The sequence below is a fragment of the Falco rusticolus genome, chromosome 6 (genome assembly GCF_015220075.1).
Source record: "Falco rusticolus isolate bFalRus1 chromosome 6, bFalRus1.pri, whole genome shotgun sequence".
Lineage (NCBI taxonomy): Eukaryota > Metazoa > Chordata > Aves > Falconiformes > Falconidae > Falco > Falco rusticolus.
The window spans coordinates 35,615,593-35,642,273 of record NC_051192.1 but is presented as its reverse complement, the minus strand read 5'-3'; the positions used below and the strand labels follow the sequence as shown (position 1 = coordinate 35,642,273).

At 35.6% G+C, this 26,681-nt stretch overlaps 1 protein-coding gene across 17 annotated transcripts in view; it reads left to right on the top strand.

Annotated features, from left to right (window-relative positions):
- The window catches only part of EPB41L2 (erythrocyte membrane protein band 4.1 like 2), a 123,758-nt gene that overhangs the window by 63,248 nt on the left and 33,829 nt on the right, over window positions 1–26,681 (top strand). For all 17 annotated transcript variants that reach the window (XM_037390902.1, XM_037390895.1, XM_037390901.1 and 14 more), the window contains 7 exons: window positions 6,700–6,804; window positions 13,351–13,393; window positions 20,550–20,625; window positions 22,142–22,360; window positions 22,822–22,909; window positions 24,509–24,661; window positions 25,845–25,942. In XM_037390902.1, coding sequence (XP_037246799.1) covers window positions 6,700–6,804; window positions 13,351–13,393; window positions 20,550–20,625; window positions 22,142–22,360; window positions 22,822–22,909; window positions 24,509–24,661; window positions 25,845–25,942 — 782 coding nt within the window. The remainder of the gene's footprint in view (window positions 1–6,699; window positions 6,805–13,350; window positions 13,394–20,549; window positions 20,626–22,141; window positions 22,361–22,821; window positions 22,910–24,508; window positions 24,662–25,844; window positions 25,943–26,681) is intronic.

The following is a 26,681-nucleotide window of genomic DNA, read 5'->3' as shown; positions in this document are numbered from 1 at the left end:
ATGATTTGATGCTGTTCTCTCATAGTTCAGAATTTGTCATCAAATGTTGCTGTAGGAGTACAGGTACATTTGTACCCTTTTTGTTTCTTTGCCACTTGGATGCTTTGTATATTGCTAATTACTTTAAGCTTTTTTTTTTTTTTGAAGCAACATAGTGTTGTTTGACCATGGAATTATTTCTTCTGGCTTGTTTTTGCATGTCTTTCCTGTTGCCCAGGGCATGCCTGGCATGGTTGATGTTTGGCTTTCAACATAAAGCACAAGTCAGATATTTCTCTTTTTTGAAAGTTACTTTGTAAATTAATTTATCACCTCTGAGAGTAATTTGTCTGTTCTTTTGCCCTTAGAACTCTATATTTTGCCTTAATAGATGTTCTGACTGGTGTCAACTTGCCAGTTTGAACTTTTAAGTCAATAATTTTTTTCTACAGAGCTGTTGAAACAAGTATTTCAGTTTCTTTTGTAATGATTTCCTTCAGTTTTATTCTCATCTATCTTTGTACTTTTGTTACTTCTCTTTTGTAGAGGCAAATTTGAAGGATCTGGTTTAGTCTTTTTCCTGAGTATAGCTTCTCCAAATATGCTTGTCTGAACGCCAGTGTTAAATATATTTAAGGTACTCTGCTATTGCCCAGAAAAGTCTATGACCTGTCAGCATAATGAAGCTAAGCCTTGTTACCACATGAAATATGCCTCACTTCATTGTAATTTGAATATCTTACTGTAGTGATTTGTTTTTCCCAGGAATTAACTGTAGTGAATTCTGCCATCGACATATCTACATTGGTATCTTGGATAGTTCATAAAATATGCCTTTGTGGTCTGTAAATGATTACTCTATATCTTGGCTACTTGGTCTGAGGAATTAAAAACTTCAAGTTTGAGTAGTGTTTTAAACTTTGATACTTGCCATTCTTCGAATTTGTGTGTGTGTGTGTATGTGTTTCAGGAGCCTGGAAAGTTTCGTAAGGAAGCAAAATAACCTTCTTTGAAATGTTGTATTTAAGCCCTTTTAACTTTTAGTCAAAATATATAAAGTTCCTTAAGTCCAGAGATTCCATATTAACAAAATAGATTGATTTTCTGCGTTCCATAGCTTTAAAGTAAAAATGTCCAAAGCTTCTTATCTCTAGGAAACTTCTGAAATATATTACAAAATAATATTGTGTGGGAAGTATTATACTAAAGAAGATGAGGTATGTGTACACAATATGTGCATACACAGAACATGAGCAATTAACTCAATTTATTTTAACCTTAAAAATACTCATAGAGATTATGTCCACATAGCCTCAGACTCTTCAGAGTAATGTATGAATGCCTGGAGAGCAGGAAAGAGGAAGAAACTATTTAAATAGTTTTGGAAGAGCATGACTTAGAACAACTTTCACAAGCTGTGAACTGTTACAAACTTTCAGTTACCTTTTATTGCTTTAAATAGAGTTCAGTTCACTTATGGGGTAACAACATGTAAATGTATCAGAGAGACTTGTCAAGGTATGTGAGGACGCAAGGTGTTGAGTGGTATTTGCCAAAAATTGTAAATGACTGAATCTTTGTGCTTACTTGAAATGACAGAACCATATTAAAGGATAAAATTACTTAGGTTTGTGATTCAATAGTATAACATTTATGAGATGTAATGGCAGTTGAGTTTTAATACCTTGAGTGAGCAGACTGTTGGAATGTTTGATATTTAATTTCAACAAGCAATTTTAATTTTTTATCACAGAGCAAATAACACAATTTTGACCTGCTTCTTTCCTGATAATTGACATCTCTGCGAGAAGGTGTAAGTTGTTTATCTTGTAGGGTGATCTACCTGTGCCTCTGGTTTTCGTGAGGCAGGTGGGGAAATCAACTTGGGGTTTTTTTTCCCCTATTGTTTCCGTAGTTTCTTAGGTAGTCAAGAGGAAATTTTGTCATTAAATTTGGGATCTGCCATAAAGACTTGTTCACATTTTCTTCTCTAAGGGTAATCTGGGTTTTCGTAGGGGATAACACAGTTTAAACAAACAAAAAGCAGTGCTAACTGCATAATGATTACTAGTTAGAAGCAAATGAAGATCCTATTGGGTTTGTTTACTGGATTCAGTTAGTGGTCTAATTAAATACTTGTAACAAAAGGCATTTAAAGGATGCCAACACTGACCATATTGTATGCACGTATGAACAAGTGAAATATATTGGAGTTGACATAAGTTATTATGGTTACTTACAGTTTACTAGTACAAAGTCAAAATATGTTTGCTTAATGTACGATTTAGATCAGGTTTTTTGCCCTGAAATAGGAAAAGTCTGGATGAACTTGATAATTTGTTTATTGTAGTTGAGTTTTGATTTGCAAATTTTTATTTCCTGACTGCTCTGATGTGTAGACTAGTGTTTGAGTAAACCTAAGGAGGCTGTTTAAAGTATGATATCTTTTATTTAAAAAAAAATAATAATAATATAGGGATGGCATTAAATCTGATGTATTTTTAAAATATCAGTCTAGATTCAACAGAAACCACTGAAAGTAATGTTTATGTGTGAAGTCATCTCAAGTCCAAGAGATGCCCTCTATCTCTCGGCCAAGTTCATACAGAAGGAACCATCAAAACCCTTTCTTTCCCCTATGGCATCATCACAAAAAAATGAATTTGTATAGTATAAATGCCATTATTTATATAGTCTGAATGTACATACCATTCAGGGACCTTCACATCCATTTTAAATTGTGGGACTCAAAACTCACTTAAGATGAGGTGTCAATGCTGAATGCAGTGGGATAATCACCTCTTTTGACTGTCTGGTTAAGATGTGTTTGATGCACCCCAGGATGTGGTTTGTCCTCTTGGGTGCCAGGGCACACTGCTGACTCACACTGAGCCTGCTGTTGACCAGCATCCCCAGTTCCCTTTCTGCAGGGCTGCTCTCCAGCCTCTCCTCTCTTGATTTATACTTGTGCCTGGCATTACTCTGTCCTAGGTGCAGGATCTGGCACTTGTTTTTGTTAAATTTCATGCCACTGATGATTGCTCAGTGGTGCAGTCAACCTAGATCCGTCCGCAAGAGATCTTGTCCTTTGAGAGAGTCAACAGCACCTCCCAGTTTAGTATCATCAGCAAACTTGCTAATGGTTCATTCAACTCCTGCATACAGATCATTGATAAAAATATTGAACAGAACTGGTAGCTGTGAGGAACATCAGTAGTGTATATATTGCATTTGTAGCTGGCAACTCTTTTATAGCCAAACAGATCCATAATATCCTATTCTAATTCAGAAGTTTCCATTCTGTGCGTCTACTGCAATTGCTTTGCTCTGCTTTGCTGCTCTTGTGTGGAAGGAGGTAAAGGGCAGAAACCTTGTTACCCCTGGTTTTGTGAAGTGGTTATGAAGTGTCATCACAGACTTGGTACTGGAGTAACCCTCGCTATGTACGTTCGTTCGATGTTCTCACTTAAAAAAAACCAACAACAAACCAAACACATAACTTGGGGGCTATACAGAATACTGCTGTTCTGAGTACTGTTGTGTTTTAAACTACTGGCTTTAGCCTGTCCTTACTTCTCAGCCTCTTTGTACAGCTAGGCCTTCTTGTGGGGCATAAAATGGACTTACACTTTTACAGCTATTTCAGCATTAGAATCTGGAATAAGATTTCCTTGTTTTCAGTGCTAATGTTTGCTGTGCTTTATACATATATATATGTATAGATAGATATGCATGTATAGGTATATAGACACACACACACATATATATAAGGTTAACAGTTATATTTTTACATGTTGGTTGTAACTATCACTTGAGACCTCAACCAACTCATAGAAAAAGAAATAGAATCCCGTTTAAAGAGTAATGTTGAACTGTGCAAACCATGATGCTGTCTTCTTAGAGTCCCCTGTTCTTCCACTAAAAACTTTCTAACTTCTGAAATGACTGGATCACAGTAGTTGTCTTCGCTGTGTAACTTAAGTTCTTGTTTAGAGACATTCTCCTAGGAACATGGTGTTTTCCAGAAAACTTGTAAATTATCATGTAATTTAAATCTGTGTAGTAATGCCTGTCCCCAAAGGATTACAAAGAAATTGCACTTGAAAAGTTTAGTTTTGGAAATTAAATACTTTTGCAGATTTTTAAAACTATATCACAATGTAAAGAAACAGTATTAAAGAACTAGGAGTCTTCAATTTTACAAGTCGGATTTTAAAATGAGAACTGTTGCTGATACTGAGAGACTGCTTATGCTTTTTGAATCCCCAGCAGAGCTCTATAAATGTCACTTTCTGATGCTGTAACTTCTTTGTTTCATGTTGCTGTCTAGAACGTAGACTAACATAACTTGTCCTTCATGGCAATGGGATGTTTTTCCTCATGTGGAAAAGCTATAGACTTCCAAAAAGATCTTTAAAGATACAGCGGAGATTAGTAGTATATCCAAGTTCTGTGTTCACTAAGACTTCCTAAGAGGAAGCTGTGCAATGTTTTACTGTTACAGTTGCAACATATTTCCTGGAAGTTTGGCTGCTTTATGTTTCTCTATGTCAAAGACTTAATATTAACTCTGGTTTTCAGTTTATGAACTTTATAAAAAGCTGTGTAATTAGCAATTGACTCCAGATACGGATTTAATGATAGCATATATTATTTCTGCACTAATCTGTAAATTTCCTTTACTGAAATACGTATACCTGGAACCTGCCTTTGCAAGGTCTGATCGTTGATGTGCACAATGATTTAGGGAGAAAAATGATAACTATTACATGCATCTAACCAGCCTAAGATTCTTCAGACCATCTCTTGCTTATACTTTTTCTGCTTTTGATTTAGCTTTTCTCTATATTGCCAAATTTTTTATGAAGCTGAAGGTAAGGCTGTCAAGAAAACTAAGTGGTTACTTCAGACTCTGAGGGGAAATACTCATTTGTCTTTCTGAAGAGTAAATTTTTTGAAAGTACCAAACAGACTTGAGATTCCCAGCTCCCCTTTTCAATAGTGACCCTGACTTCTAAGTTCCACTGCCTCTCTGATGCTTGTACTACTAAATGTGCTCATTTTAGAGGTGTATCTCTTTGAAAATGTTCTGGTCATCGGGACTGTAGTGTGTGCTGAACAATGGGATCTTGAATAAATAAAGCTTTGGATTCTTTGGGAATAAACCAACAATGCCTTCACTGTTTGCTCAGTGCATACCTTCTTTTCTCCCCCTTCCCTTCCCTCCCAGACTTAATGTTTTGTGCCATGGAGCTGAGCTGCAGGCAAATGCCGTGCTGGGGCATATTGTGAACGCTCTGCCACTGTCTGTGGGGGACAATGGCTGCAGTGTTGCAAGGGCCTACACAGGGGCAGTTGATGGCATTTTGTGGAATTGCAGTGGTGTGTGGCATCTGCTGAAATCTGTAGGATAGGCAAATGCAAAAATTCCATTAAGCTGCCAGGCCTCTGAAAATGCCATGTTGTGGCTTCATTGAGAAATGCCACAAATAGCAGAACAGTCATGAAGGAGTTGGTTAAAACGGGGAGACTGCATGCCATTCATGTTCAGATTTTAACTATGGAAAAAAAAAAAATCTCATCTTCACCCCGAGTACATTTTGTGAGCTGTCTGCTCTAAAACTTTCTCTCCTGTCAGCTGCCATCTCCTGTACAACAAATCTTTTCCCTAAAACCTGGTCCACAGAAGCAGGGTCTGGGCCTGCTTTTATTGCCAGTGCTTGGAAGATATGGGATGCCCTTATTTACATTCCCAGTTCCAGATACAAGAACAGATAAAACTTCAGGACTAATTGCCATTTGCTTAAGCTGCAGTAATACTGAGCCACAGGAAGCAGCCTTTTTTAAGAGTGTATTAAAATGATGATCACTCTTTGATTACTATTATAAAGTACCAGACTATGACATTGAAACTAACCTTAAATTAAAAAAGTGAAATGTTGTTTTTACTGACTTCCACAGATATTATTTTTAGGAAGATTAAACTTCTTTAAGGCTGGTTGGATACTGAGAGAGTTTGTAAATCTACAGATAGAAGGCAGCCCTCTTATTTTCTGCCCCTCAAAACCTCTACAGTATAGACAGCTAGACATGTTGCTTATGTTCTGCTTACACTTGTGTGCTACTTCTACTTGTCTGTTTGCTGAATTGTAGTGGCCTGCTTGTTCTGTTTGTCTCTTGCAGATGATAATGTGCTTTATTTTTCTTGGGAGTTCATCTCGTGATTCATAAGTCGTTGAGATGTGTGCTAAAATGCTAGAAATGCAGAAGTTAACAGACATTAACACTATAGGAAGTATATTAATTTTTAGAAGATAATAATACAGGAAAAGTTGGTTTGCATGAAGTAGTCTTCAATTATTTTAAAAGTAAAGATCCAGAAAAACTAAGAACTATTTAGTGAAACTTCATGGTGCAAAACATTTAATAAATCAATTTAGGTACTGAATTTTCATTGTGAAGCCAAGTAAATTTTTTTGGTGAATTGAAAAGTATTGAAATGTCTTTATTTTTGTCAGTGATATGTAAAGCTTATGATGAACATATGTGATGAATATATATGGTGAACAGTATATCGTAAGAAAGCTACAGATTTATAATCTATTTTATTGATTATAAATTTTCCTGACTAATACCATCAAATAGCCATATCTGTAATTAAGGATTTTACCAATTTACTGATAGTACTTTTCTCTTTTTTCTTTTTCTTTTTTTCCCCAGAAAAGAGCAAAAGGTCAAGTGCTGTTTGACAAAGTGTGTGAACATCTCAATTTACTGGAAAAGGACTATTTTGGGCTGTTGTTTTATGAGAATTCAGAACAGAAGGTAAACCTGTATCGAAGTTTTGTTTCTTTGTTTTGCTATATTACTACTGACATAAGTAGTTTAGTGAGGCATATTGTATTAGATGTATACCATTACAAACATTTGAGGAAACTTGCAAAACGTCAATTTTAGTCTGCTGTAGACTTGCAACATGCAGGATACTGATGTACATGTTGATACCTAAGAAAGTGCCCATTTTATTTAGAGTAAGGGAATATTTAAAATATCTGCATTTTTGAGAAAACTGATTAATTACTAGGCTTTGTAGTAAAACAGTAGAATAGTATTGTAAAACAGTACGCCATGCTTACATGTTAGATGGTCAAGTACATCTAGGCTGCTGAGCTAAGACAAATCTTAAATCAGTCAGTGGCATACATTCAACTAATTACCAAAAGCAAATCTAGCTTTTCCCAGCATCTAAACATTTACAGTTGGGTATTGCTGGCAGCTGACCAGGTGGCTGCTGGCTGTTGCTTTGCCCATGAACTAAAGATATACCTGCAGTCATCTTTTCCTTCATAAAAAACCCAGACTAATAATTGCATATTGAAGTGGAAAAAATTATGTTCCTTTTAAATCTCTGTATTTGTAGCAGGGAACATCATTACACAAGTACTATACATAGTCTAGAAGCTTTTGCTTTTTTTCTGTCATCTTTCTCATCTAATTTAGGGTCTCAGTAAATCTGAATTTCTGTCAACTTCCATTCAAGTACAATTGTTTTCTAGAGTTATTTGCCTTGTTGCAAGACCTTCTGTGCAGCATCAAGCAAAATGCTCAGTCACTCTGTGTTAAAGATCCTCATATATAAAATGGATTTGAGGTATTTTTACTTTGATATTTTATTTTTGTTCTTAATTTCCAAAGCATATGTAGAAATGAGAACTTCTTTGGTGTAAGAATGAAGAGCATCTCAGTTGATCTTCTGAGTAATATTGTAATCTTAATTGTTATTTGTTATTATTGCATGTTGTCCCTTTACTTGTGCTTCTCACTATTGAAAATCTGTACTGTACACGCACAGCAAAATAACCATAAAAGAGCAGTCTGATCTCTGGCAAGAGAGAAAACGTCTAATAGCAGACCTGGTATGCTTGAACTATACCAGGAAATAGCCCAGCTGAGTAGATCCTAGGAGGTGGAATAGGGAGTCTTTGGCTTCTGAAAGTAGAGCAGGAAAGTCTGGACTGGTGTATTTAGGTCCTCTTCTTCTTTTTTTTTTTTTTTTTTTTTTTTTTGTCTTTTTTAATGTGCTTCTAGTCAGACTAGGATTTCATGGCATTCCTCAGTCATGTGAATGGAGGAACAGAGCACCATACTTTAAAACATACTTTAAAAAGAGTCCATCTGTTTTTTCATATATCTTTCTCCACGGAGATACAAAAACTTAACTGGATGTGAACCTGGGCAACCTCATGTAATTCAGAGCTGTCTCTGCTTTGAATCAAAGTTGGACCAGTTATCTCCAGAAGTCCATTACAGCCTGAATGGGTCCTTGAGCTCCCTATTTATTGACTATGGAGGTGCTACTGTAGCAACACTCATAAATGAGGAATTTACAAAAATTAAATGAGAAATATCTGGGTAATAGCGTCCCTGTGGTTTGATAATTTATATAGGCAGGCTAAGTGTAGCACTCTATTCGGAAGAGTAGATCACTTGTCACCTGAATTATGGACAGCAGCAGGCTTTTATTTTAAAATTTCTGGAGGGGTCTGGTCCAATTTTCTATGAAGGCTAAAAAACCACAGTTGCTGGATTTTGACATCTTCATACAAGAAAGTTCAGTGTTATCTGGAGAAACTTAAAGAGGAGTCTTCCCTAGCATATTTGCATTTCCTACCTCCCGCTTCCTATTGCAGAATTAATCCTAATTTCTGGTGAACTGCAGGAACTACAAGATTTTGAATGCCAGTGAGTAACAGTGAAGGAGGGGTTTTTTTTTTAGATATTTGCTGGCTGGATAGCCCATTTGCTCTAGATTGTACCCAAAGTGCCATTACATGGATGGTGCTATGCCTCTGGTTCAACTCCGAGTTGTGATTACTAGGTGAGTGAGAATACCTAGGTTTTCAAAGAATTTGGAAATGTGGGCTTTGGCATGAATCTAGTCACTTGGCTAAATGTTTATGGTCTTTTATGGGTTGGACAGGCTGTACTGCAACGTGCATATTTCTATAGGCTTGCTTATTTTTTTTTTCTGCTATTGTTACTCAAGTTACATAATTCAAAGCTACTGCAGTTGTATAACATGACGTTTGGAAGTTCTTACACCGGTTATGTTACAAACTTATCCTGGTAACATGAAGGGTAGCTACTGCAGTGTCTTAATATGGCAGAATTATTAGTTGTGTTCTGAGAAAGTTTCCCCCTCCCCAACTGCCTTTTCTTTTGTGCTGGTAAGTTTGAAATCATATAGCTTCACAGAATGTGCTCAGTAAGACTGTAGCGCTGATTTTTGTTGTTAAAGGGAATTTTTTAATACATGGATGAAGACCATTTAAATTGTCTTCAGCATGTTAAATATTTGTGGTATGTTTTTAATGAATGCTTCTGTTTTAGGACTTTAAAGTGTCTGAACTTTTTTCATTCTTTAAAAAAAAAGAAGAAAACATTTAATGTGTTATGTTTTAATTTAATCAATAGATGGAAGTGGGTGGTGCTGAACAGCTGTGTTCAGCAATAGCTGCCAAAGAAAGCTTGGGGACTTGGCCCTAAACCCAGGAAAAGCTCCCTCTCTTTTGTTCACCTCTGTAATAAGTTTGAATTCTTTTTTTAGCTCAGTACCAGTTCATTCTGATGCACTTTTTTCTCCTGTTATGACTGTTGCCTCTTCAGATTAAAATGCCATAAATCTCTGACGTCCAGACTAGTCAGTAGTAAATGCTGAATTATTATGTGTTTTTCTCATTCTTGTGCACCCATCACAGCTACCCATTTATGAGCCAGCTGTTGAACTCAATGGCAGCTGTGGGGTGTGGAAACTGAATGCCAGGCACTCTTGTGAATTAGAGCTGCTCCCTAATGCACCATCGGGGTACCATTGGAGGAGGAGTCCCATTAACTTTTATCTAGGAGTATTCTGTGCAGCTGTGAGAGATGTTAGGTCTTCAGGTCAGACTGATTTTTGTTAGCTTTAATACACATTTTAAAGCTATTTAGGTCAAATTACTCATTAATGACTTCTTGTTTTGCAAATGTTAATTTTATTAGTCTAAAATTTAGTTAGCGATTTCACTGCATTACACCCTCAAAAGTTCATGAATGCTCCATTCACACTGTAATTGGTCTGCAGAAGTGTTAGAAAGCTTCTGCTCTTATATTCTGGGCACCAGCTGGAAATGCTACTTTTCTGGATCTGTACAAAATACTTTTGTACTGGTAGAGAACATTTTGTTGTTCTGTGACAATTCATTACTTTGTCTCATCTATAACCTTACCATTCACAAATCAAACAAATAGATTTCTGCCTACTGGAGCAAAGTAGCGTGTATACACTTTGTCTTTTGTTTTGAGAGACAGACCTGTCTATTCTGCATTGAGGTCTGTTTCAGGGTAGATTCTTTCATTAGTGTTTGCTTTATCCATAACAAAAGGCACAGATGCAAAAAAAAAAAAAAAAACCACCCCTGTAATTATGCCTATAAATAGAATATAAGCATCTGATTTTATTTGACAGAATGGTAATGAAAGTTGGTAGCAAAGTCTGCTTCCAGTAAGCTTACTCCAGGTTTGGAAAATCAGAAAATGAACTGTACAACTTCTTTAAAGAAAGGATTAGTCTTCTAATCTTGCAGCATATTCTGTACTGTAAGTTCTTTTCTCCTACTTTATAGTGATAGAAGATAAAGCACTGAAAGAAACATACTCAAGAATCCTCGTTTTCTGCTGCAGTTATGCCATGCTCTATTCTAGACTTACTTACTTTGTACTATACTTTGTATAAAATCTAAGAGTTTAAGCTACTTCTAGTTACCTTTGTAATTGGATGAATATGGCTGTGTATCATTTTGGAATGGAAGTCATGTCAAAACTGAAAACCTAGGATGATAACTGTAGCTGACCTGAGTCTGAGCCAAAATTATGTGAAGACTTCTGTTGTCTTCCAAGGCATTTCCATGTCAAAGGTCTTCCAGCAGATAACAGTATTTCTGATTTAAGCAGAATAAGTGGTAATACAGATTTTTTGGAGAGGTGTTTTATATCTCTTCCTTCGTAACAATGTTATGGACTGTACATCTCTGGAAGAATTATAGTAGCTATGAAATGTAGAGATCACAGATTCCTTAAAGCAAGAAATGTGAAATTGTTCTTTTTAAGTTACATCTGTAAAAATGATAAAAAGTGGACTTTGCCTTTATTTTGTAAGCAGTATTTGTCTAATACCTTGTCATGGTTTAACCTCAGCTGTCAATTAAGTACCACGCAGTCACTCGCTCACTCTCCCCTGCCACCCCTAGTGGGCTGGGGAAGAGAATCATGAAAAAGGTAGAACTCTAGGGTTGAGATAAAATCATTCATAATAATAATGATGATGATGATGAAAAGGAAGGAGAAGCAGAGAAAAATAAAAATCCAAAGGGAAGGGAAAAAACAAATGATGCACAACACAATTGCTCACCACTCCCTGACCGATGCCCAGCAAGGCCCCGAGCAGCGATCGGCAGGCCCTGGGTGAATCCCTGCAGTTTATATATTAAACATGATGTTCTATGGTATGCAGTATCGCTTTGGCTACTTCAGGTCAGCTGTCCTGGCTGTGTCCCCTTGCAACTCTTGTGCCCCCCCCAGCCTTTTTGCTGGCAGGGCCTAATAAACTGAAAACTCCTTGACCTAGCATAAACATTACTTAGCAACAACTTAAAACATCAGTGTGTGATCAACATTATTCTCATACTAAATCCAAAACACAGCACTATACCAGCTACTGGGAATTAAAAATAACTCTATCCCAGCCCAAACCAGGACATATACAGATCCTGCATTTGTGATGAAATCAAATTGCACCAAGGTTTTTTTACAACAGGGAACTTAGTATTTTGGGTCATATTCATACAAGCCACATCCTTTATCAGCAAAGGTCACCTACATTAAGGATTTGCACTAGTGCAGAAACATGTAGTTCCACATTTTCCTAATCTATACAGACCCAGCCTGGCATGTTTTGCCTCCTTGAAATAAATTTAACTTTGGGTGGAAAAGCCTGTAATAAAGACTGAGGGAGATGGTATTGGAAAATAATTGTTGCATTTGGAGTTTGGTAGTGTAGACTGAAAGGTGAGTCACATCATACCCAATATCCACTGCTTGCCTAGGTTAGGCAAGAAAAATTGGTACAGGTATGTCTCTAAGTAATGTTTCTGCTGGCGCTGAGGTCCCCTCTGAGTTTAAAGCTGCTAATAGGTGCAGTAATTTGTGGAAATACAAAGGTTGTCCTTGACCTTACAAGTCAGTTGCTAATTCTTCCCTACTTTGAACATCTTTGTCTTTGAAATGTGTTAGGTCCTGCTGGCAGGCTGGTTGTGTGCATGTGTTTCTTCTATCGATATGCTTGTGTATGTGTGTCTGGCCATGGGAAATAAAGGTTCAAACACTGTATAAAGTAAATTCTCAGTAACTGCAGTTAAAAGGCTTGTGTTGCTAGTGTCTCATTCAGTCTAACATCTATGGGTGACATTAGTAAACTGAATTGTCTGAGTTACTGATGAATATACATCACTGATTTCTTAGTCTCACTTCCCGAAATTATATTTTTGGATGATCAGTCACAAAAAAGTCTCATTGCACATATCAATAGTAACTGAAATGCTATGAGCTATTTAACAGGTTGAACAGATTATATCAAAATATTTTTGGTATTGGGGATAGAGCACATTTAATGTTGAGGCTTCTGAATATGAAAAAGTGACTTTATTTGCACTGCCTAAAATAGAGCTGAGTATCTAGATTTGAATGTTACCAGCGTATCAGTACTAACATAATACATGTTCATAGAGAACTTTGCTTTGGGGAATCTCAGGTAAAAAGCATGAAAATTGATTAAGTTTTTCCAAGCACCTTTGAACGTTATCAGAACTAAAATATATATGCCTTAAGGGAAGTGATGGGAATAATAAGTCTCTGGAGTTCACGAGAAATGTTGCCTTAAGTAGCTCTACGTGGGTGTTTAAGCACAGACATGTAGAGGCTACATAGCCATTTCTGAGAAGTCTGCTTATGTCAATAAGAGGAATACAAGAGAAAATTGTATTTGTCAAACGTAAATTGCTAGACCACCTTCACTTGAAGACTTTTTAAAATTACAGGGCGTTAATAGTCTAAAGTAATAAGACAACCATGAAGGGAGTGGCATTACACAGTTTCATCTATGTGCATGGGTGGGGAGACCTGCTAGCAAGTCACAAGTTCAATCTTAGAATTCTCTGGGTTATTTTAAAATGGAACAGATGTCTGAACAATACAAACTTTAACTGCATTGTATGAAATTACTTCACCGTCTTCAGTCTGAAGTGATTTTAAATGCTGGTTGTGGGTTTTTTTCAGAACTGGCTAGATTCTTCGAAGGAAATTAAGAGACAAATTCGAAGTAAGTACTGTATTCAGATATTATGCTCCTTTTATTTCCTCACAGAAATATTCTTCATAAACTCAGTAGCCTGGATGTTGACTAAATTGTATACTTACAACATTAAAATAACTTGTATCTGATAAAGACATATTCAGCCTTAGAACGGAAAGCTAAGCTTCTATTTCTGTCCACTGTCCAAGAAGGGGAGAAAGAATCACTCAGCCGTGTGCTGTAGAAGTTAATTATTATACTGGCTGCTGCCCCAAAATTTTCCTCTGATTTATCTGACTAATAGTTGACCTTTTTGCATCCTGAAACAGTAGATGTTTTTCAACTTTGTGCTGATATTTGGGTTATGGGATGGAGAATGTCATCTTGCATCTGGTCATGGTTGTTGCTACAGGGCTTTATAACTTCAAAAACTCACCTGAAGAACATGAAACTATAAAAAGAGAATCAATACAGAACATTGGTATTTTTCCATACTGATCAGGATTGATCAAAGCATTGGCTTTTTTTGATGTGTCCATAGTTTCCAGAATGGAAATGGAATAGAGAGCATAATCTTGGAACGTCTCACTACAGTGGTTTTCAGACTGAATCTGTGTGAAAAATCTTTATATATTATATGAGAAAAATCTCAATACACAGAATAATTTATTTTACTCTGTTTGCATAAAACTTGCCAAAACTCTTCACTAGCCAGGTAGCTTTTGTAGCAGATAGGGGAGTGAATGGAGAGTAAATTTAGAAGATACTTGTCCTGAGTCTACGTGACGCAAAATAAGTAACCACTAAGAAGTGCTAGACAGCCCTCACCTTTCCTGAAATTCTTGTCATTGCTTTACTCATATGTGGCCAATGCAGGGTTTTTTTGTTGTTGTTTTGTTTTTGATGGAAACCTTCTTTTGGTAGCACCTGATAGGAAATACAAGCGGGGAGGAGATGATGAAAATAAGATCTACATGTCTACACTTCCAGCACAACAGGAATTTAAGTTATTTAAGAAACTGATTCTAACTTGTAATTAACAACAGCAGTGTGTTATTTACAATGATAAATGGGTCGTTTCTTTACTATTAACTTCCCTTTTTTAAGGCAATACTCACATTTTCCAGAAATCATAGTGGTGTTAAGTTAGTTTTCTTTAGACCTTTCCCAATTGATGAGATCTCTTACTAAGAAAGTGTGGTTTATATTTTCAGTAAAGAAATGACAGTCACAGAAACTTCCTTGGAAACTTTTTTTTTTTGTCTCACATGCTCTTGTATAAGCAAACTAGAGCTATTAAAATGGCGAATATACTAATATACTTATGCAATTAGAGGCCATCCTTTTAATTAAAGGAAAAGTTACTGGTATTGTAACTTCTTATTTTTCAGGTCTTCAGTAAAAACCTATTAGTTGTCCAAATATGTGGGCTAAGGGCTGTTTGGTTTTAATATTTGACAAAAGATTGAGGACAATGATACTTATTTTTACTGTCTTACTGCAAAGACAGATTTTATCCCCTGGCTACATAAGTATCAAGTAATGAGGCTTTTCTTTGTTCTAAATATATTTTGAATCAAGAGTGGAAATCTTGTGTACAAAAATAGTAAATTATAATAAATTTAAGGTATCTGTAAAACCTACTGGTCCATTTGAACATTCAAAATGAAGAAAATAATTTCTTTTTCTCTTGTACAGCACAAAATGAAGCACTAGCATGCTAGATAAGCATATCTGGACAAATACGTTCGTCTGAACACACAAAAGTGACAAATTTGGAAGTGGAGTTCAGAATGTCAGTTGCAAGTTAATATGTATAACAATCTCTGTCTCTCCCTTACATGTGAGCAATACCAATACTCTAAACATTGGGCATGTATGTACCACCTGTGAGTGGGGAAGATAAAGCGAGAATCCTGTAGTTTCCCCCAAGCTGTGTTCTGCATCAGGCTGGCTGTTGCTAAATCAGGGTCCTCAGGCCTTCTGTGTGATCTCTTATTTGTTCAGGTTGGCTTTTGGCAGGGCAGTTGTGTTGGATGCCAGCAATTACGGATGTTACTTTGGCTAACGAACATGATCCACAGATTATTCTGTACTCAGGGCTGCAAAGGTGGCAAAACCCTTGTTTGCTTTCAGCCAGCCTGATCTTCAGGAAGATTAATACTTTTTTAAACTCTGTAATTGGACATCTACTGGCATGTGTTAAAAACTCTAATTAATTCAGTCAGGGACAGGTGGGTTAATTACATTTCTGTCACTATATTCTTGAAAATTGCTACATCTAGTAGATTCAGGCATTTGCAAAATTGAGAACTTTAGTTTGAAAATTGTGATGATAACGATCAGTAGCAACTGACCTTGGAATAGTCAAATCCCAGACTTTACAAAGGGTACGTTCGTTCACTCTTGTATAAAATGTAATTTGAGGATTTATCTGCATGAGATGTACATGCAGTTAGTCTAGAACACATGATATTCTACTCAGTTTTGTCTACAGGTATTTTCTTAACTCTCATTCTCAGTGTAAAATAATTGAATGAGTAAGTTACGTCAACCTGGTTTTGTCATAGGGTTTAGTGCAACTGAAGATCAGCCTTTTACCTGCAATTTAAATGTTCACAGTTATGGATGAATATCAGAGATGTCAATGTATAAACCCTCTGTTTTGGGAAACCTAATTACTTGCTTTTGTTGTTTTTGTAATGAAAGGTTATGAAACTGAGCTATAAACCTGGTTATCTTTCTCTTCACACAAATTCTGAAACTATTTTTGGGATATAACCTGGTTTTAGTGTGGATGTAATTAATTCTCTTCCTAACAGAAATTAGGTTTGTATGCTGTGCAGAATAGTTTAAATCCAAGGCAATGTTATGTCAATTAAATCTATTTCTAGTCTGCAGCACAATTAGTATTTTTATTGCAAAAAAATACTTCCACATTGCATATCCTGTGTTGTGTGTCTTATAAGACATGGAGAGGATTTGGATATTCTGAGGGCAGAATAGACTGCTATAGGGTTTTTTGTGCATTCTCACCTGATAAAGGATACATTTAACTGGTTTTGTTCTTGAAATTAGCTGTAAATTGTGTTACTGTCTTTTGTCAAGAGAATTCTTATTTAGCCAGAGAGATTATAGAAACTCATCCCTATATCCAAGATATGACTAATCTGATCTAATTTAGGTTTACTGTGTCCACCTAAAGTAAATGCACTTCTTTTTTGAAGGAACCGGCACTTTCAGGAGGTGAGTGAGTGCATTCTGAAACAGGTGCCTGAGAGGGAAACCAAACCAAACGTCCTTTTCCTTCCATTGGCTCTGAAGGGTGTCAGTGGTGTCATGCATATAATTAAATCTCAGCAGTCTAGGGCTGAAAGAAACTATGTCCCCTGGCATCCAAGGAGTTAATGGTTATGGTGCTAGAAAAGTTGTTTTCTTTTTAGAAAGGAATGAGTATCTGAAGGACTGAGGACAGAAGACATTAACTATTGAGGGGTTTGAGGGAAATCATCTGTAATTCTATGGAAGTGCATTAGAACAGATGAAATTGTACAATAGGTAAGGTAGCAGGTGATAAATCTTGGGCTGTAAGTTTAAACCTTTATTCTTATTCATGCTGAAGACTGTTCTCAGTATCCTTATGTTAATGGGCATCCACTCATTCAGATTGGGGAATTCAGAAACAGCCAAATCCAATACTAGCCTAGTCTTTGAGGCATATTTAGCTAGCAATTAAAGTAGTTCTAGGAATGTCATGTAGTTGAAATGGAGTTTTTTACATTCTTGGTTCTGTGGGATATTCTGCAACACAGCCTAAACTGCTCAGGAAAGAGGATGATACAGAAGAATAATTATATGGTTAAATAGGTATATTTTCCAATTACACAGTAGACAAAAATATGATAAATACACAAATACAGTTCTGTGAGAATTTTGCAGCACAGCGTTCTAAAATATTTGAGCAATCCAAAGTTTGTATTAAAAGTGCTAAGGAAGGTTAGAATTAATTTATGAAAAAGCTTGCATTTTGAATGTACAGTTCTGGCTGTCTGATATTAATGCTAACAAAATTATGCTCAGGCATCAAAATATGGGGGTCACTTTATGTAAATAACCATATATCTGTAAAGGCTGTAGCTAATTTTGGTCTAAACTAATCACACTAAAGTTGAGCTTGTACTTGGTGAAGAGAGCTAAGTACCTGTGACAAGGGAAGAGTTATCCTGCAGGACTGCTTCTGTATGTCTACTAATTATGAGGAATGATTTTACAGTTTGGAGATGCCTGAGTTTGTGAGCTGAATCTTGTCAGTCCAGCCAGGACTGTCTATAGTCTGCTTTTTATGCATTTTTGAAAATGTGGACTGGATATAGAACTTCCTTATTTCTTTGATTTTCCTGACAATAATTTAAGAAAAATTATAGAAGTAATTTTCTTAATTTTATGGGGCTCTTTTACATCTACCTGTGACTAGTGTAACTGTCCTTGTCACACAGTGCCATAAAAATCCTAGCTAAGACACAAAAGATCTCGTGAGTGAAAGCCAGAAAAAGCAGTTACTGGAAAAAAAACCCTCACTGATTTCCCAGTTTAAATGGGATGAATCATGTTAATTGTATGCTGTTAGCTGGTTGGCTACATTGCATTCTTTTTTTCTAAGAATGTGCTTAAAGTTTCCACAAAAGCATTTTTGAGGTAACAAGCTGGCTAGAAAAAATTTTGACATTTCTGTAGCCCATATTATTAAGCATCGAAACAGAGAGCCTTATCAGGGACAGAATGTTAAATATAATTTTAAATATCAGATTTACTGGGTTTTTTTTGTCTTGACCACCAGTTTAAAGCACCAGTAATAGTGTGCATTATTGTGTGAAGACAGTTATGTTTGTATGCCTCTGTTATGCAGCTATAAACAGTATGCTGCAGTGAGAAGTATATAGACTGTGCACACTGTAATATACCTGCTAGTCGACATTCAGGGGATAAATGTACTTTCAGTAATTGGGCAAAATATAAGGTCACCAACTGTCCAGAAAATACTTAGTGAAGTCAACTGCAACATTCTTTCAATAGATTAGCTATGGAATTAGTATGAGGAGACATGTGAAATTTTTCACAGTTGATACGTTTGGAGAATTTTTGCTCTTTTTAGGTTTTTATAGAGAATATAGGGTTTTTTCCTTTTTTTTTTTTTTTTTTTTTTTTTCACATGCTGTCTTGATCTTCTGGCTACAGTGCTTTCTGAAAGCTAACTGTAGAAATGCTGACAAGAAGGAGGAAGGAATTCATCTGTGACTAGTTTAACTGCAGTTTTAGATGAGGAAAAATTGCTTCATACCAGGAAAAATCGCATACTTCCAGGAAAACTTGAAGACTGATTTATTTTTGGTTTACCTGTGTGGAAGGACACATACTTCATCCATTTCTCCCCGTTCCACAACCCTGGTAACATAACCACTCTCCCTGAACACAGTTTGCCTAGATATTTTGACCCAATTGCTTCTCATCATCAGTTTGGCTTACTCATTATCAGCAGCTTTTCATTAAATGATGCTAATTCCCTGGGAGATAAATGGTAGAAGTGGGCTTATCTATTCCAGCTTTAATTCTGTTTGTCATGCTATATATATTAATTAGTGTTAGACATTTTTTAAAGGTATTTTAGGCTTTTCATTTAAGGAGTCCTGCCTTATTTTATAAGCAAAGTTATTGTTCTAGCAAATAATTGATAACTGGGAACACAAAGGTACACTAAAACTCTGAGCTCTCAAAAGGAAACAGTGACTTAGCAGCCAGGTGAAGAATGAGGTTCACACTTAAGCAGAACTTGAAGTGCTCCAATGAATAGTCATGTCTGAAAACCTGAATTAATTTTGAAATGTTGAAAGACATTAGAAATTTTTACACAAAGCACCCCTTCACCTTTAATAGCTGTGAAATTTTAAAACAGGATTTTTTTTAAGAAAATAACCCTAAAAAAGAAGTCAGTTTTCTAGCATTATGCTGAAAACAGCATTTCAGTCTTTTTTGTTGTTAAAATACAAGTTTTTCAAAGTATGAGTTATCTGTGTATGACAGAGATTTAAAATTGTTTACGTTCCAAAATTCTTCATTAATAAGCTTTATAAAATGATTACCTTTTTTTACCGAATATTTTTTCTGCTAGGTCTTTCACCAAAATATTATTTGCCTTAGGAGAATAGGGTCAAGAGACAGACATAAATGGCTACTGAATTGTTTTGATATTTTTATTTTTGTCTTTCTTCATAATTTCTAACAGATCTGCATTGTAGTGTTTATGTTTGGCAAGATATGATAAAGCTCAACTGCATTTACTTTCAAGCAGCATGCAAAACCAAGTATTAAATTCTTTTTCTAGACTTCTGTTTTGGGATTTTCTATTACATATGTATGTTTGCAATGTACTTAATAAAATCTGTTTGAATTAGGCAAGTTCTACATTTTGTCAAGTTATTAAATTTAAAACTAGAACTATGACTAAAGGCAACACTTTATGCTCTGTCAAATTATTAATCTGGTTTCCAGCATGCTTTTGCTCAAAAAAATGCATGTGGTCTTAACAATTCTAACATATAGGAATTTAAAATACCATTGATATTAGAGTTGCTAAAGATATTGTTTCTCAAAATAATATTTTAAAGGAGGAATGGCTAATATTTTTTTGTCTTACATGCATTCTGTATGAATATGAGTAATTGGCATATTATCTTTCTGTTGTATGCAATGCAGACCTCATTTTGACATCTCACATTCATAGCAATACGGTCTCTCAAACTTGGAGGAGTTGGAAATAAACACAAGTGCAAATGTCTTTGAACACAGACTATCTTAAAAGTGTTAATATATTTGGTAGTTTTCAAATATATTTGGTAGTTTTCAAATTAGATGTCTTCTGATACTTACGTTACTCACTGTAAAACGTTCTGTAGAAATAATTTTACATGCTGGTCTTTCACTGTATGTATATATAAGTTACCACCTGATAATGAAAATAATGTATGCTTTTTAGTAATGTACTGAAAAAAAAAAAAAGGGAAAAAACCTTCTTGTTTTCAGTGATCTAAGATTTATATGACTGCATGACATTTCATTTTTAGTAAGGTTCTTCCTTTGCTTGCCTCAACTTGTTTGAGGTTAACAACTGGACATTTCCCACATTTAGGTTTACCTTGGATATTCACCTTTAATGTGAAGTTTTATCCACCTGATCCTTCACAGTTGACTGAAGACATCACGAGGTATGCATAGTTCCTTATTTTAAACTTGAAAATTACTGTTAGTTTAATTTGAAGAGCATGTAAAAATTCTTCTTCAGTTCCTGGATGCTGTAACGTTTGGCTGTTACTGTAGACACTATAGATGTTCTTACATCCAGTGCTTTTTGGAACAAGGTCGAAAACGCAAAGTGAAAACTTAAGGAAGAAACCTGAGAAAGAAAGTAATGATAAGTGGGGATATGATTTGGGTAGGAAGTAAGATGCAAATGATTATATTTCAAAGGAGACAGTGCTTTATTTTAGGGCTACTGATTTATTATATAGCAAATGAGGATGTGAGGGTATTGATATTAAGAGCAAAACTCTAGGGCTCCAAGGTACTCAGCAATAAGCTAGGCTAAGTTGGTGAAAATGTAGTTTTATACATGTGCATACCATAAAACATAATAAAGCCTGAACATAATTCTCTTCCAAAGTTCTTAGAAAATACATGGAATGCATTGGATATTAGGAACCTAAAAGGTAGCATTGCAAGACTAACATAGTAGATAGAGTATGGGGAATTAATACTCATTTCTTCAGGAGTTACGGAAAACCTAAACACTTATTTTTGGTTTGGAGTTGGCTGACTCTGCTGAGGCAGGATATATGTTGCTTCATGTCATATCAGGTCGGTCTTCTGCACAAAATAAGACAGCTACACAAGTGTGTAGCCGATATATTACTACAAATAATCTAAGACATTTATTCTGTAGTGTATTTAAGAGAAGCTGTCTGTGTTTTCTTTGAAAATTTTCAGTGAGTTGATTAGCTTTTCAATTGTGTGTTCAACTGATAAAGCATTTTTATGGTTATAGCTTAAAGCTAAATTCCTTAAAATTTAAGCTTCACTTGTAAAACTTTTTTTAAAATTTACATTAAAAATCTGTGCTAGGGTAGGATGTCTACTGATTGTTAACATTAAATTTGGTAGAAGGCTGTATGCAGTACCTGAAATATTAAATTCTACATACACAATCTAAGGAAGGCAATTATGAGTTCAATAGTAAACTAAATTTCTTTTGTTTATTACATGACTTAATTAGCTCAGTAACTGCAAGAAATGTAAAAGTTAGAATTTTAAACCCAAAAGGAAATGTCAAAGGAAGTGCATGAGCTTTTATTTGTAAACCTTAGATACCTGCAGGCTACAATATGAAATGAAGTAGTTCCTGAGTCAGCTTTTGTCACAAACTAGATACAGTTTTTCATTCATTTATATTGGAAATCAGAATTTTTCCTGCTCTTTACATTATTTATGGAAGCAAAATCAACTCTTAAAAATGGAAGTGGAATTTACTGTGTGACAATAATGCTCTAATAATGTAAGATGTTAACAAATTATTAATACATTGATTTATTTTAGAGTGTGATTATATGATTATATACATCTCGATAAATTCTGCCATATCTCTTATAAACTTGCCATTGGTAATAGTTTCTCTGTTGTTATTTTTGTTTGATTGTTCGGCTTTTTCCCCTTTCCGTTGTCTTGCAGATATTTCTTGTGCCTACAGCTTCGTCAGGATATTGCTTCTGGTCGACTACCATGTTCTTTTGTGACTCACGCCCTCCTTGGTTCATATACCCTCCAGGCTGAGCTGGGTGATCATGACCCAGAGGAGCACCGCAGTGATTATATCAGTGAATTCCAATTTGCACCCAATCAAACTCAAGAAATGGAAGAGAAAGTAGCTGAGCTACACAAAACACACAGGTGTGTCTAAATACAGTAGGATTAAATAAAATCATCATGCTTTGTCACATTTATGTCAATTCTTTTAAGATGAGGTGTCAAACTGCTAAGCTGAAGTTACTATTACTTCGGAAATCTTTTGCTATGCAACTAGAACCTCTTACTTCCATGTGTTTAAAAAATTCAATTTGAAAATTGTAGTTTCACTAAGATTTCAGAAGAGAACTTTTGGAGAAAATATTTGTATCTAAGCATATGAATTAGTTTAAGCAACATACAGCTAGAATATTTTGAAAGAGTGGAGGTGGAAATCTCTACTAAAAGCATATAATATGCTCTGAAAAAACACTTTCCCTTTAGGGCAAAAATATTGTTGATACCTTACAAACTGAGCTTTTTCTGTGTCTGAATTCCAGGATTCCACTCAGTTTTGATACTCAGTTCTTTTGTCAATAAACTCAAGGCTTATTCAATGGTTTTAGGGGCTTGACTCCAGCACAGGCGGATTCCCAGTTCCTAGAAAATGCTAAGAGACTCTCCATGTATGGAGTGGATTTACATCATGCCAAGGTATTGGGGATTGGTTTGGTTTTCCTTTTGTTTTAAGCATAACCAAAATTATAGACATGCTTAGTATTGAAGAACACAGCATATATGTGTTTTATTGTAAAAGTCATGCCCTCAGTTCTTAGGTATAAGCCTTTTATCTCTTGGTCACGATAATTACTCAGTTTACAGCTCTAACATCCTTAGAATTTACTTTAAATCTAAGTTTATTTAAAGCATAGACATACATGCAGCTTGGAAATAATGCTTTATTCATAAAAATGGCTAAATGTTTTTTTAAATGACAGATTTTTGATGCCAAGAAAATGTGGGGCCATAAAGTAAAGCCTAAAAGAACATGTTATTGTTAATAACATGAGAGTTAAAAATTGAACGGTGTGGGGGTCTTGGGGGAGGGTGGGTTTTGGTGCTTTTTAAACTCCTCTGGATAGATCAAATCAGATTTGCATTTCTAGTGGGCTGCTTTTAGTTAAAAAACCCAACAAATCACCTAACCAACCCCTCCCACAGCTTGCACAAATCCAGTCTCAAATCAATAGGAAAATCAATGCATTGTAAGCATATCAGTCCTATATTTTAAAAAGTTAACTAAGTCTTTCAAGTACTGGAGAAGCATTGTTTAGTTCTGTTTCATATGGAAACAATGTACGCTTGTTTTTGCAGTTTTCCATAAACTTTTGCCTGTGTTCTGTTAGAACATGAAAGAAATATACCGAAATTTTTATTCACATATATTAACTATGTATCATTTGTTACTTTTCAATACAATACAGCATGGCAGTTCACTTAGTCTGTAGTGTTTTAAGGAAGTTAGGGTTTTTTAGTGTTATTGGAGCTTTCTTTTGCTGCACTAAAGTAACTGCAAGCATTAGAACTGCTACTGTTTGACAAGCTCTGCTTGCAGCCTGTTATTTATGCCAGTGAAGCAACTTTTAATGACAGTGTGGGAATTTGATGTAGTTATTTATTGTTAGGGAGGGCATGTGATTCTACTGTACTATATAGTGGTACAGTGTATCAAAGCCTTGTCAGTAAGTGATTAATTTTGTAGCCTGTAAAACTTGCATCAATTGCTGTCAGTGGAACAGAATGCTCAGAAACCCAGCCCACCAGCACTCTTGAAATGTTATGTTGACATTTCCAGCCAGCTTTCCATTACTTCCTATATCTTTATTGGAATAGTAGGAGACTGTAAAAGATCACCAACTTGTTGAGACTTTCACCAACTGTTTTAAGTTGGAAAGGCCTGTTTTAAAATTTTCTTCTTTTAATATTGAAATTAATGGTAGCACACCCACCATACCTTTCCTTACTTGTAAGTTGTTGACTTCTTCAATATTCTGGCAATAGGGACTAATTTCCCAGAACTGTGGCATATGCAATGGCATATGAGTGCCAAAACTATTACAAATAGTCCAAGGCCTTTCCTATAAAATCAATATACTTGGCCATTTCTGCTTTAAGAATCTTATTATCAGGGTCTTGTAGGTTTGAATATGAGAAAGGTCTCAGCTGCATTATTCCCCCAAGGTACGCTAGCGATAATTACTTGTTTGGAATGTTATTAAACTGATTTTTATGAAATTATCTCACACATGATAGGATTCTGAAGGTGTGGATATCATGCTGGGTGTATGTGCTAATGGACTGCTCATTTACAAAGATAGACTCCGGATCAACCGCTTTGCTTGGCCAAAAATTCTGAAGATTTCCTATAAGCGAAGTAATTTCTACATCAAAGTCAGGCCGGCAGAAGTGAGTAGCACCTTGCTGTCTTTGTTTCTTTTGTGAAATCATTTCTATCCAGTAACATGAAAACACCATCGTTTTTTTCCCATATGTCCTCACAGGCTTATCCTAGATTTAAGTAGCACTTAAGAGCATTTTGTTTTCCTCTTCAGATTTTACTGATTGTATTAAACACTCCTCTTGATCAGTACATGCAAACCAAGAAGAAAATCTATTTTCTTTTGTTAATAGATGCCATCTTTTTTTTTTTCTTCACAGGGAAAGCTAGTTATACTGGCCATGTTCTTAACTGTCTATAGAGACTTGCAGTTCTGGGAGAGAGCCAGCTTCTCTTCCTCTTTGAGTGTAATTGTTCACTAAATGTGCCATGCATCTAGTTTATGGCTGTTGCCAAAGGCTTGATTTGCCCTGTAGAACATTATAACTCTTTCTGTTAGCTGCTCTGAAAATAATGGATTCAACTTTCTTGCTTGATGCCAATATAAGTTTGTGGGAGTTTCTGAAGGGGTGTGGTGTGTGTGTGTACATTTTGAACACATTGTAACTGGAAATTTAACAAAAACCAAAATGTCAAAATTGTAATGCTTTTTTAGATTACACTGAAAAATGTTTAAGGTAGCTTTTACTGTGTAGATAAATAAAACAAAAGAGAAGTCTAAATACCAGTAGCGCAATACCAACATTGTGGTTTTGTAAGTTTGGGAACACACGTGTATTGTTCTTGCAGGTGTTGATGGTGCATAGACGTAATATTTTTGCTAAGAAACTATTATATAGTGAAACAGATCAGGTAAGCTTAACACTGCAGTATGGATATCAGACTATTATTAAATCCAAGGAAAGTGTGCAGCACAACTTGCAGTACAATTACTTCATGCAGTTTAAAAATAAATACTTCGGGCAGCTAGTCAGAAAATCAGCAAGGAACACTACAGTATTATTGGATTTCTCAAAAGAGCCATTAATATAGATAGGAAGTGATACTATGGTTATTGCCCATCATCACTAGCCTGACAAGTAGGATTTTATTAAAAGGCTGGAAATTCTGATTTTTTTAATATTTTTTTAAAAATCTTATGAAGTCATACGAGAGGAGAATTACAGCTTGTTACAGTAATAGTACTATCTAAACTGCTTGCTAGTTAATAGCCAGCTTAATGAAATGGGTTAATTTGTGGATTCTTTCCAGCTGGAACAGTTTGAGAGCACTATTGGGTTCAAACTGCCAAACCATCGGGCTGCTAAAAGGTTATGGAAGGTTTGTGTGGAGCACCATACTTTCTTCAGGTAAATGATAATTCTGCGCTTCTTCCACTTTGCCAGGTATGCTCATATCTTTCTTTTAAAGGATATGAGGAAAGTAAAGAAGATTTCACCCCTTTTTTGCCCCTAATTTCTCAGGGTGTCTTCTAAGAGGTATTAGTGGACTAACAATCATTGAGCCCAAATTACTAGTTCTGGGTCTCAAGTACAGTTAACTGCTTTATTTAAACTTTCATAGTTTACAGCTGATTTTTTCCTTATTTATCAACTGGGCTGAGTTTACAGTCATTCTTTAAAAATCAGAGAATCACTTTAAAAACAGGCTACTATTTGTTTACATAATAATCTGTAACTTTCTCTGCATTTTTTCCCCAGCAACTGACAAACATAAAATTCTGAATTGGTCATTGAACCTATGGTCTTTTTGTAAATGAGCACTTTAACGATAGGCCACAGAGTTATTTCTCTTTCTGCTTCCTCCACTGAAAAGGAGTTTCTGCTATTATAAAAATCAAGTGAAGATTTTTCAAACTCCATGAGGGAGTCCCTGTGCCCCATGCAGTCTGAAAGTCACAGATTTAAGTCAAATCTCTTATGCATTGAATAGGCGTTGAATCAAAGTTTCTTGCTTCAAATGAGCTCAGTAACTAGGATATGTAGAAGGTAAGCTTTCTCCTTCAGTAACCTGTGTTTTATTTTTAAAAATCAGTTGTGTTCTAAGGTAGATGCAATCCTGTAGCTGAATGTACTTGCTAGACTGAGA